The 13,153-nt window shown below is 37.9% G+C and overlaps 1 protein-coding gene across 1 annotated transcript; it reads right to left on the bottom strand.

Annotated features, from left to right (window-relative positions):
* Window positions 1–5,555: 5,555 nt before the first annotated feature.
* Window positions 5,556–13,153, bottom strand: LOC136239644 (uncharacterized). Its single transcript, XM_066030419.1, has 5 exons — window positions 13,007–13,153; window positions 8,807–10,693; window positions 6,131–8,686; window positions 5,852–6,079; window positions 5,556–5,798 (listed from the first exon to the last, which is right to left on the bottom strand). Exons 1-5 carry the CDS (start codon window positions 13,065–13,067, stop codon window positions 5,767–5,769), a joined length of 4,764 nt encoding a protein of 1,587 aa, XP_065886491.1. The 5' UTR covers window positions 13,068–13,153; the 3' UTR covers window positions 5,556–5,766.

Below are 13,153 nucleotides of genomic sequence, written 5' to 3'. Positions count from 1 at the left end.
TAATAAAGTTAGTGATAATGGAGGAGGCATTGATTCTTCACATTTGATGGAAACTCAAACGTGACATTTAAGGACAATGGATCAGCTAAATTTAGAGGGGCAGTGCTCTCTGGAACTCATTCAATTAATATCATTTAATGGAAACACAATATTGACTTGCAATAGTAAAGAAGGTCGTGAAAATGGAGGATCTGTAAATTCTTATGCTTAGTGCAACATCAGGTTTGATGGGTACTCAAAAGTGACTTATGAACAATAGAGCCACCTGTATACTCCACACGTTGTTTTGCTATATGGAAACTCTACAATAACATTTGAAACTAATCATGCAGAAACCGGTGGAGCTATGCACTGTAGCGTAAGCTCAAATTTGGTACTTGAACATATTTTACAGGTAAATAATGTTTTATACATAATTTTGCTGTTGATGGTGGAGCAATGCACTCTGGTAACTCTAATACTTCAATCTTAAGAAATTCATCAGTATCATTTTTTAACAATGTAGCTAGGCAAGATGTAGCAGATGGCTATATATTTTGCTTTCAAATGTTTACATCGTGTTTAGTGAGATGATGTCACACACTGTGAAATATCTTGTCTTCACCGTTCACAACAAACTCCGTCCCATCAGCAGGTTCATCATAATAGTCCAATATACATACATCAATTATAATTTCTTGACCAAGCATAATATTTTTTAATGAAATAATTATATTTCACAGTGTGTGACATTATCTCACTAAAAGTAGAAACTAGGGTGACATGGAGATAGTTCTTCTATTACTTGGATAGAAAAATTGTCTTTAATTTTGATTTATCACCATCATGTGAAGTAACGGTCATTGAAAAGTTGTGTCTGTTGGATAGTTTGTTTCCCACTATAGTTACCAATGCCTTTAAAAACATCGCAGAGAACAAACACATAATATTGGGAACCTTCAAACCTGAGATTAAACTATCCAACAGACACAACTTTTCAATGACCGTTACTTCACATGATGGTGATAAATCAAAATTAAAGACAATTTTTCTATCCAAGTAATAGCAGAACTATCTCCATGTCACCCTAGTTTCTACTATGACAATAAAACACAAAAATGTGTAGGCTATAGTGGTATATGTAGTGATGTTGTGTGTGACATCATCCATCAAAAAAGGCTATCGGTTTGGTGTAGCTAATAATGCATCCACTGTCTTACCTTGTCCAAATATTTATTGTAATTTCACCTGTTGTGAAACAACCATTGGATTTTATCAACTCTCATCAATCAGAACAAATCAGTGTCTTTCACACAGATCTTGTGGCAGCTGTGAGGAAGGATACACTCTTTCATTTGATTCTGTAGAATGTGTAAGTGATAAGAGATGTACAACTGGACAGACTGTACCAGTAGTCACATTATCAATGATATACTCGATAGTCATAGTTATACTAGTGTTTATTATGACATACTATCATGTTAGCATTGGTTACATGTATGCTATTATATGATTTTGTTTTATACAGAGTTTCTGAAGTTTGTAACTGGATTAACAAGAAAATTCTAATCGAATTTGACAATGCCATGGCGCATAGCCAGTACAGCAATAACAGCGGCAACATGCCCAATGACTCTGACTTTGCCATGCACTGCTGTGGATTATGGCACATTTGAAGTTGCCATGGAAGCTGTGATAGCAACTGGCTCCAAGTCATACACAAACATTTAATGTGTTTGTTTACAATATTAGGTGTTTTGTTTACACATCAATGATTTAGAAAAATAAGCTAATGACTAAATAATTACTATCTACTGAATAATACTGTGTATAATGCTAACCCCGTACTGCCCATACAGGCAGCTAGGGTGGTGATCAAGTGGGAAAAGCAAATGCTACCTGCTGGAATACTGCCGCTACCTGTAAACTAGCATAAGCTATTGTCATTAGATGTATGACAGTGCAGTGGCCTACACCTGGCAGGATATTTTGTTGGTAAATCTCACCTACCAAGCCTGTACTAGGGTTACAGATGATAGGTACATTATTCATTGTTGAACAAAATGCTCACAAACCACTGCAAAAGCAGGTTATCCACTATGCAGAAATTAGCCTTCTTAAAGTTATCGCTTACTTTTGTTGAGCTGGGATTTTTTTTTTCTGTACTGTAAGGCCAGGATCAAAATACGTGTACATGTGATTAATTAAATTTGAGGCGGGAAGATTAAAATTAATGCAGGTAGGAATGAGAAACAATTAATTGCCTTATATGGGGTCATGCTAAATGTGCTGTGCTGCCATGCTTTATTAGAATTGTGATTGGAGCTCTTGAAATGGCTAAAGTTTAGAGAATGAGAAAGTCAACTAGGGTAGCAACCCACTCAGCTGTAACATTAATAGGTACCTGGTGTAAACTGCATGGAGAACCAAATGCCAACTGTCCACATCTTCGAAGGTCCAGGTGGGACTTTGGATGCCCACACCTTCACCTGTGAGACATGGTACAGCCTCCTGCAGATTACTAGTCCTGCCCCAGGAAGATCTTCCGGCGCTGACTTGAAACACATGAGTAGCGCAGTGCTGCATGGTTCACTGGGTAGGTGTGACCGCTAGCAGCAGCTGAAGGTTTTGCTTTGTGTATGTGTATTGTGTATGTGTTAGACCACTATTTTAATGCAAGGGATGATTATAAACACCTGAGCTGAAAAGGGTCTGCTACAAATATGGGTCCAAGTACATGAGTATACTTATACTTAAGTACAAATTTGAAAATACTGGCTTTACCTCAAATTTCTTGTAAGTTTTTTGCTAAGTACTTGGGTAATTAAAGTACTTATAAGTATTTTAAGCACTTTTTAAGTATTGTGTACTTTGTATGCATGTGTATACTAAGTAAGATTGGAAAACACTAGAAGAATTCATGAAGTACGTAATACTTACACAGCAAATGATACACAAGTTATGGGTGCTAATTTACAATGTAGTAGGTTGTCATCGTAAGTTCCATGTTGAAATAGCCTGCTTCTTTATACACATGAAGGAGTACAGGAAAAGCACTATACCTTGTTTGTCAGTTCATGATGAATAGATTAGTAGCTTGTTTCAGTCGTGAGTTATGATTGATTCATTAAGCACCTGTAACTTATTTGCCAGCCTATTGAAAGTCTGCCAGACCGTTTTCAGCACAGGCACTTATAATCTCTAATCGATAAGCCTTTGCACTGAAATAGTGGTGTAGCAGCAGGAGACTTTGTATGTGTGTCTTCAATCATCAAACATAATAATCCATGCCAATAGCATCACAAAAGAATGGTGCAATCTATGTACATGTCACACTTCTAGTGCTTGTTTCAGCCACCACAGTAGTCAAATTACTCTAGTGTGATTATATTCCTGCTGCAGTTTTAATATCACTGCAAATGAATAAAGTGCTCCCAGTCATTTTCAGCTAAAAAATGATAGCTACTGGGCATGACAGTTCAATTATAAAGTGTCATTAACCTGGAATAAATAATTCTCTCTTAGCTGATGAGGCAATAATTAGAAGCACATTGCTGGCTAAACGGGACAAACATTAGCACTCACCCAATCCAAAGGCAAAACGGCATCCTGTAAGGATTTGTTAAAAAGGGCAGTTAATTAGGGAGATAATTTGGCAGCTCCCTCTTTGAGTAAGCAACCACAAGCCTTACTTGCTTTTAAAGACAACATACCTCCTCAACTGATGTCTTCACACAGTCCAGAAGTACAGGAGAGTCGTGATCATTCAATTCTTTGTAAAGTAGATCAAGAGACGAAGTATCTTCAATAGTAAGCACTGAACTAAAATATTCATTGAAGTGACGAGCCCTGTCTAAATCAGAAATCAGCAATGATTCATTACTATGAATAGGAGGAACAGGATGACGGCAAAATTTAACTTTGTTGACCCAGTTCCAAAAGACCTTTTGGTCAGTGCCAAGAGAACTAGATAGCTTTTCAGCATAAATCTGGTAATCCTTTCTGATACGTTTACACACTAGATTCTGCATTGATTTGTAAATAATCAGAAGGACTACACTTAAGTTTACGGTAAACAATACGTTTTTGCTTAACAGCTTTAATGGTAACAACAGAGACCCAACACTTCATCCTGACTCTGAACCTACACCAGTGTACCACAGGAACATCAGTAGAAAGAGCAGCAAAAAAACATTTTTTTCCCACCAGCTAGGAATCGATATCACTAGACTCAGCCATTTCCCATGAAACAGATGATAGAGTTTCTCAAACTTGTCAAAATCAACCCTTTTGTAGTTGTACAAGTAACAGTGAATGGGATGCTGTTTAGGAGGTAAAATGAAAAATGTAAATTGCACAGCATCATGGTCAGTGCCTGGTAAATTGTCACACACATGGAGATTGGAAACAGAGAACAAATTGTTAGTAAGAACTAAATCCAATACATCACCTCCCCTGGTAGGATCTTGAACAAGTTGACACAATGAAAAATCATGGAGTATATTGCAAAACTGAATGACAATTTGTTGGGGGATGTAAGTCCTGAAATATCCCAGTTCACCAAAGTTAAGTTAAAATCCCCACACAAATAGATGGGTAAATTAGGTGGAATCAATTGTAGGGAAGCTGTATCCAGAGCAACTCAACTTCCAATTTTTCCAGATCAAAATGGCGAATAGTACTCTGTAATGTATTGACAATGGCAATCAGTAACCCACTACCATGATGACTCCTATCAGCATAATACACAGTGTATCCAGAAGGTACTACGTACTTCAGTTTCCAGAATGGAAGTAAGTCCCACAAACACCTAACACCAGCACTCGTACTATAGTGTTGTGGCATAGTATGATATTGCATCACTTTTATTTCACTGAACTGAGCACTGGAACTATAGCTACTGTATACAAATATCAATTATCATATGCTACTACTGTATATCAAGTTAATTTGAAATACCGCCTCCATATAAAACAACATTAGATCCGACATAGGGAAATTATACTTGCATGCTCTAAACACAAGATACAAAATTAACAGTGACGTTATTTACAAACATGCATTTTCATATCCAGACCTACGTAAATGCAATGAAACAATTTCAGTGTGCATTATATCAGACAGGGCTGTTTAACTAAATGACAGCCACCAGTGTTTTGCATAATACTTGCTATTAGTGCTGAAGCGAATAGCAATTTTTACTATTTGAATGTAGTTGTGAACAAAGCGACCGAATATTCAATTATTCTTTAAGCATGTATTTCTGTTGAATAAGTGGTAAAAACCTTTGCTAGGAAGCAAGGTAATTAAGCCTGAGAGCTAGTAGAACTTTTACAGCATAAATATGCCACTTTGTTTACAATAATATCTTAAGTGTCAAGGCTGGCTTTATCCATCTAATCTGTACAGTGCTAACGAATCTTCAAATGGTGTGTTAACAAATCGAATAGTGTCATGCCTGACTGAATAGTCAAATAACCAAATAATCGTTCAGCACTACGTATACTTGCTATAAATGCACAATGTATGTATAGTCGATGAGCTGTAAGCTTGCAGAGTCAAGTGCACTTTGAAAGTCATACCAATAAATGTATAAACACAAATGCAGTAAACCACTTTATGCATGTCACTACACGCAATACAAATGTAGCTACATATTTAATCAAAAATAATGCATATCTCTATCATTCTATCTGAAAAAAGTATTATACCTACACTAGCAACTTTAAAATATCATCAACTTAAAAAATGCTTCTCAGTTAGATAAAATTAATGCGGTATGCAATTTCACAGTTCAATACAGTCTTCTCCATCATTATCTGTATGGAAACAAAAGATTGTATACACTAGGATAACAAGCAAGCATGCATACCTCTATGTTTCTTTTTCCTTCTAAATTTAGACCTAGATCTCTTGGTCAGTTCCACTGGAAGAAGCTGTTGATACTCTACAGATGACTGACCAGACCCTCCAAAATATTGACTCCGTTTTTTGTGGCGTCTCCACATGCAATAACTAATAGCCACTAGGAGTACCAGAAATACTACCACAGCTACACCACCAGCAGTCCCAGATGCAATAATAATGATTTCCTTGTTATCTGTTGTAGATTATGATAACTACCAGTAATCAAAAATGCATGTATAGATACCTTTATTTCTTCCTGAGCTGTTGGTAGTAGAATTAGTTGAATTAGTGTTAGTAGGAGTAACTGAACTTGTGTTAGTAGGAATAACTGAACTAGTAGGAGTAATTGAACTAGTGTTAGTAGTACCTGTAGTTGAACTAGTAGGAGTAACTGAACTTGTGGTAGTAGGAGTAGTTGAACTAGTAGGAGTAACTGAACTAGTGCTAGTAGGAGTAGCTGAACTAGTAGGAGTAACTGAACTAGTGTTAGTAGGAGTAGTTGAACTAGTAGGAGTAATTGAACTAGTGCTAGTAGGAGTAGCTGAACTAGTAGGAGTAACTGAACTAGTGTTAGTAGGAGTAGTTGAACTCGTAGGAGTAATTGAACTAGTGTTAGTAGGAGTAGTTGAACTCGTAGGAGTAATTGAACTAGTGTTAGTAGGAGTAGTTGAACTAGTAGGAGTAACTGAACTAGTGTTAGTAGGAGTAGTTGAACTAGTAGGAGTAACTGAACTTGTGGTAGTAGTACCTGTAGTTGAACTAGTAGGAGTAGTTGAACTAGTAGGAGTAACTGAACTAGTGTTAGTAGTACGTGTAGTTGAACTAGTAGGAGTAACTGAACTAGTGTTAGTAGTACCTGTAGTTGAACTAGTAGGAGTAGTTGAACTAGTAGGAGTAGTTGAACTAGTAGGAGTAACTGAACTAGTGTTAGTAGTACCTGTAGTTGAACTAGTAGGAGTAGTTGAACTAGTAGGAGTAACTGAACTTGTGGTAGTAGTACCTGTAGTTGAACTAGTAGGAGTAGTTGAACTAGTAGGAGTAACTGAACTAGTGTTAGTAGTACCTGTAGTTGAACTAGTAGGAGTAGTTGAACTAGTGTTAGTAGTACCTGTAGTTGAACTAGTAGGAGTAGTTGAACTAGTAGGAGTAACTGAACTAGTGTTAGTAGTACCTGTAGTTGAACTAGTAGGAGTAGTTGAACTAGTAGGAGTAACTGAACTAGTGTTAGTAGTACCTGTAGTTGAACTAGTAGGAGTAGTTGAACTAGTAGGAGTAACTGAACTTGTGGTAGTAGTACCTGTAGTTGAACTAGTAGGAGTAGTTGAACTAGTAGGAGTAACTGAACTAGTGTTAGTAGTACCTGTAGTTGAACTAGTAGGAGTAGTTGAACTAGTGTTAGTAGTACCTGTAGTTGAACTAGTAGGAGTAGTTGAACTAGTAGGAGTAACTGAACTAGTGTTAGTAGTACCTGTAGTTGAACTAGTAGGAGTAGTTGAACTTGTGTTAGTAGGAGTAGTTGAACTAGTAGGAGTAACTGAACTAGTGTTAGTAGTACCTGTAGTTGAACTAGTAGGAGTAGTTGAACTTGTGTTAGTAGGAGTAGCTGAACTAGTAGGAGTAACTGAACTAGTGATAGTAGGAGTAGTTGAACTAGTAGGAGTAACTGAACTAGTGATAGTAGGAGTAGTTGAACTAGTAGGAATACCTGAACTAGTGTTAGTAGGAGTAGTTGAACTAGTAGGAGTAATTGAACTGGTGTTAGTAGTACCTGTAGTTGAACTAGTAGGAGTACCTGAACTAGTGTTAGTAGGAGTAGTTGAACTAGTAGGAGTAATTGAACTAGTGTTAGTAGTACCTGTAGTTGAACTAGTAGGAGTAGTTGAACTAGTGTTAGTAGTACCTGTAGTTGAACTAGTAGGAGTAGTTGAACTAGTAGGAGTAACTGAACTAGTGTTAGTAGTACCTGTAGTTGAACTAGTAGGAGTAGTTGAACTTGTGTTAGTAGGAGTAGTTGAACTAGTAGGAGTAACTGAACTAGTGTTAGTAGTACCTGTAGTTGAACTAGTAGGAGTAGTTGAACTTGTGTTAGTAGGAGTAGCTGAACTAGTAGGAGTAACTGAACTAGTGATAGTAGGAGTAGTTGAACTAGTAGGAGTAACTGAACTAGTGATAGTAGGAGTAGTTGAACTAGTAGGAATACCTGAACTAGTGTTAGTAGGAGTAGTTGAACTAGTAGGAGTAATTGAACTGGTGTTAGTAGTACCTGTAGTTGAACTAGTAGGAGTACCTGAACTAGTGTTAGTAGGAGTAGTTGAACTAGTAGGAGTAATTGAACTAGTGTTAGTAGTACCTGTAGTTGAACTAGTAGGAGTACCTGAACTAGTGTTAGTAGGAGTAGTTGAACTAGTAGGAGTAATTGAACTAGTGTTAGTAGGAGTAGTTGAACTAGTAGGAGTAATTGAACTAGTGTTAATAGGAGTAGTTGAACTAGTAGGAGTAATTGAACTAGTGTTAGTAGTACCTGTAGTTGAACTCGTAGGAGTAACTGAACTAGTGCTAAAACGAGTAACTGAGCCAGTGGTTGCTAAGCTAGTGGTGACAGGAATAGCTGAGCCAGTACTAGTGGTAGCTGAGTTAGTGGTGACAGGAACAGCCGAGCCAGTGGTAACAGAGGTAGTTGTAGAAGTGGCCACAGTTGGAGTAGGTGTAGAAACTGTGCTAGTTATGCTTGGCAGTACAATACAAACAATTGATGACATGTTAGCATCTCCAAGTCTGACTGCCAGCCCTGAACCAATAACTGTAATGGAAAGGGAAATTATAAAACAAGTACCCAATGAGTGAAGAAAAAGGCAACAACAGCTCAACAATTGCTAAACAGGGGTATGACATGCAAATAACACAAACATATTGTACTCACTAGCATTTGGTCCAGTTAATGGTAGGTTAAGATCAGTCAATAAACTCCTCTCAGATAATACTCCATGTTTACCAGTCAGGTCACCAACGGAACAAGCTAGTTGGTTATCAGGTGAACAAGTCAATGGAGCACCATAAGGATTAGCTACTGGATCTTCTTTATCACAACTGGTCCGTATTGAGAGGTGAATAAAGTAACTAGATCCCTGTGTTTGTTTTTTAAATGTAACCTTCTTTTTTAGACCACTGTTTGTCCCATTACCAGAGGGTGATAATGTCACTGTACTGTTACTCTGAGTTGCAGATGGTGTTAAACTGGTTGAAAATATGAATGATTGCATAGTACTTGGTACCGTTGATACCTGTGTAGGCAGTGTGATAGTGCTATGGATCTCAACTACTGATAGATTCAAAAATATTGTTGTCTCTGAGAATGGATCATTAGCTAACTGAGTGAGGACAAGTTTCCCTTGAAGTGTTCCTGAAGTGATGTTGACTGTAACAGAAACTGTATCCATGTCATACTTTATGTTAGCACACAACCACCGACTACCATTTGGATAATGTATCACAATAGATCGACCTACAATACTGTCAACACCAAACAGTGGTAGGTAAGGATCTGAATAGATAGTATTGATGTAGTCTTGATCAGCTAAACTACCATATTTACCACTCAAGTCACCTATCTCATATGCATCAAATGTTGTTGGTGAGGATGTATTGCGTACAACATTCCTTGGATTATAGTGACCACCAGCAAAACTATTAGCACATTTCTCACTACCTGGAACAGTTTCATCTACTGGAAAATCATGTACATGATAGCCACTTGCTCTGGAGGATAATCCAGTCAACTCTACTGTAACAGTTGTAGGGGAAAATGGAGACACTTGGTGGAAAATAATTTCACCACTAACTCCATCTTCTTGAAACCTTGCAATAGCTGTCCTAGGAGTATATTCTAATATGTTAGCACAGGCAATTCTTCGACCTCCACCATCTTTTTCATGAACCACAACTGATCGACCAACTACACTCTCACCAAAAGTATTAACCCTCAATGGTAGTTCTGTATCAGAATATAACAGTGTAGCCTGGCCATTTATAAAATCCAATTGTGATGATTTTCCAGAGAGATCTCCTATCTCACAACCAGTCTGATTGGATGGATTACAATATTTTGCATACAATGTTGGTTCATTAGTAGAAATTCCCCTGGGGTTATAATGTGGTCCCCCATCATCACAATTGTCAATGTCTCCAGTAACATTTTCATGGACATGCCAGTTATGTCCAGTAGAGTTTTCCAATCCATACAATAGGCTAGTAAACACAGAAGTTAAATTTGGAGGGATGTAAGGTTCAGTAAAGTAGATATCACCAAATAAGACATGACGAAATGGACTATAGGCAACTGTGATATTACTATGATATTGAATATTAGCACACACCCAACGACCATAATTTTTGCGTCGTATTACAACAGAACGGCCAACAATACTGTATACTCCATACAATGGCAAGTACTCATCAACAAATATCACATTCATTGTACTGTTAGGATATAGTGGACCAAACTTCCTACTCAAATCACCAACTTCACACAATGAATGATTGCTCACACATAAAGTTGAATAATTTTGTTGTCTTCTAGCCATAAATGGATCATAACGACCACCACCAACAGATGCAGCACTACAAGGGTTAGATCGTGTCTTAAATGGATACTTGTGGATGTGCCAGGGAAACTGTTCCAATGGATACTGGTCCAGACCAGTCAATGACACTGTTATTACAGTTTTGTTTACAGCAGGTGACTGTTGTGTGAATGTGATAGTTCCATTAACACCATCCATGTTGAAGTTGGCAGTGACAATGAGAGCATCTAACACACAAACAATGATGCATACATTAGTTATATTGCAACAATGTAGTGTAAATGGATTACAAAATACCTGAAGTAGAGTGTAATCATAAATCAAATGATTTTCAAAAACATGTGTTAAATAGTGTACTTTACAAACAGTATTGCACAAAAATAAATACTGATTCATAATAGACTTTACTCAGATTGGTAAAGCTTCTCTTCCTTGTTGAAATTCATACAAAGCTACCAGTAGCTTGCACGCTAAAAATTTTGTCTGATTAATAAAGCACACTACATGTTTCTGTGTCTAAGTTTATTGTAAACTATGTCCAGCAAATTTGCCAGCTGATATAAATGCTTATACTTTAAGTTACAAATGCGAGCTGCATGCATCAGTTGTCAATTTTACAAAATCAGAAGTAGGGTTATAATTATTTAGCTACATGTCAAAATTTGTTAAGTGCATGGCTACAGTATAGTACATAGCTATAGCTAAATAGTAATAACTGGTCACAAGCCAAATTGTTGCATTCCACACAGGGCGGTATAACTATACTGTAGACATTTACCGTGGTTCACCCAATTATAGTATGTTTGACATAAAATTAGTACAAAGTTACAGGTTGGCTAAACAGACGACCAAAGGACCTAGAACCTTGCATGGACCCCTTTTCTTGGAACTTTATACCATTTCACAAATTCTATACTTGTCCTAGATACCTGTGCAAGTCACATGGCCAACAGCCCAACAACGTTTTATCATTATACCTACAATAGTTATATCATTTTTTAAATTGTAAGAGCGGCCTACCAGTGTTGAAACTGGTTCACTACCGCTGACCTGGATGACCCAATAGAAATCCGGATCACACCCAAATTTGATCATGATCCGGATGTGACCTAGAATTAAAGCAAGGTGTGCACCAAGGGAAACGTTTGGGTGCTCTACTAGGTAAGTAAATGGGTAGCTATATGATAGCAAGTAACTTTTATAACTAACAATCAGTAAGTAGGCATGTTTCTATGCAAGTCTAAACCACGTTTTCTATAAGTGGGTGTCAGGTGCATACAAACACACCGTATACTGATAAATCAGCATGGTTCCATGTATACCATAAATAGTATTAAGCATACCAACCTTAAAGTGGGTGTGGCTCATGAAGAAGCTGGCCGCTGAAGACTAAGCCATGACTACAATAAAATTTGATTGGTGGGCTTGGCTCCACGTAAGCCTGCAGACAGCAATGGGCATGGATTTGTACATACTACAGACCTACTAATAAATGGGTGTGGCTGTACGTATGTCAACTCCTGACTAGTGGACATGGCATACAAAAGAAGTTAGGCTATATAACAGGATTAGATGATAATGTGCTAATACACTTCTACACCACCAACCAAATTAACATGTAATCCAATTCGGCGAGACACAGATGATCTGTAAAGCAAGTCAGACCTGGATGACTGAATGACCCAGTTGACCTGACCTGGTTTCAATAATAGTGCTTACTAAAAGGGCCGGGTCTGGCATAGGTCACAACCAGTTACTCGAGCTCATTCTGCACAATGAGTACATTTGTTCTGCTATATCACCTAGCTATAAATATTTTAGAAGCTTAATTAACTTTGTACTGACAAATAATTATTCAATGGAAGTAATTTTAGTACCACTAAGTAAGCAGCAACAACCCCGAAGGAATGATATAATAATCACCAAGGCAGAGAAAGTGGTCTGGCCATGAAAGACTAAACACTGTGACTTGCAGGTGGAAGTATACGTTTATAAGCACTGTAAATTCCAAGGTCCTAGGAGTTTTAAAGTGATGATAAACAGTCATTCAAACTGCAGAATCAAACTTGCCTGGCATTTCCACTAATTCTATTATTAGGAAAATCAGCAGCAGTAGCCCAAATGATAGGGGATCGGCCTGATAATTGGAAGGTTCCAGGTTTGATGCCCAGAATGGGATTTTCTATTTCCTTGAGCAGAAATCTTATAATTACTTCCATTGCTCCAGCCACCGGCCGAGTTATAAAACCAGGATACTAGTGTTTATCGCATGGCCAGTCCACAGCTGAAAAGCAGCCTGACTTGGCTGATGCTGTCATCCCTGAAAAATCACATAACTGGGCGTGGTTCGGCCGGTGTGACAAACCACGTCCTGCAGACCTTTACGCTTTAAAGTTTCCCCAGGCTCCCTAGCACCATGCAGCTATACATGATACATTCATAGATGGTGCTCTATAATACATGCAGACTCGCCACACCGGCGATAGCTCGTTAGAACAGCCGGATTGGTTGCGTGGCTTCATGCGTCCAGTACGACTCACCGCTGTTGTTCCAGCTGATAGCCATAAGTAGGAGCATGTGACAAATACTCCATCGATCCATAGCTACTCATCTATTATTCAGGTTTTTCCGATGTCAACCCCAGAGCACCCATTTGTTTGTTTGTGTCACGTGTTTCATCACAACCA

This window comes from Dysidea avara, chromosome 11 (assembly GCF_963678975.1).
Source record: "Dysidea avara chromosome 11, odDysAvar1.4, whole genome shotgun sequence".
Taxonomy (NCBI): Eukaryota; Metazoa; Porifera; class Demospongiae; order Dictyoceratida; family Dysideidae; genus Dysidea; species Dysidea avara.
This window is presented reverse-complemented; position numbering and strand designations above follow the sequence as displayed.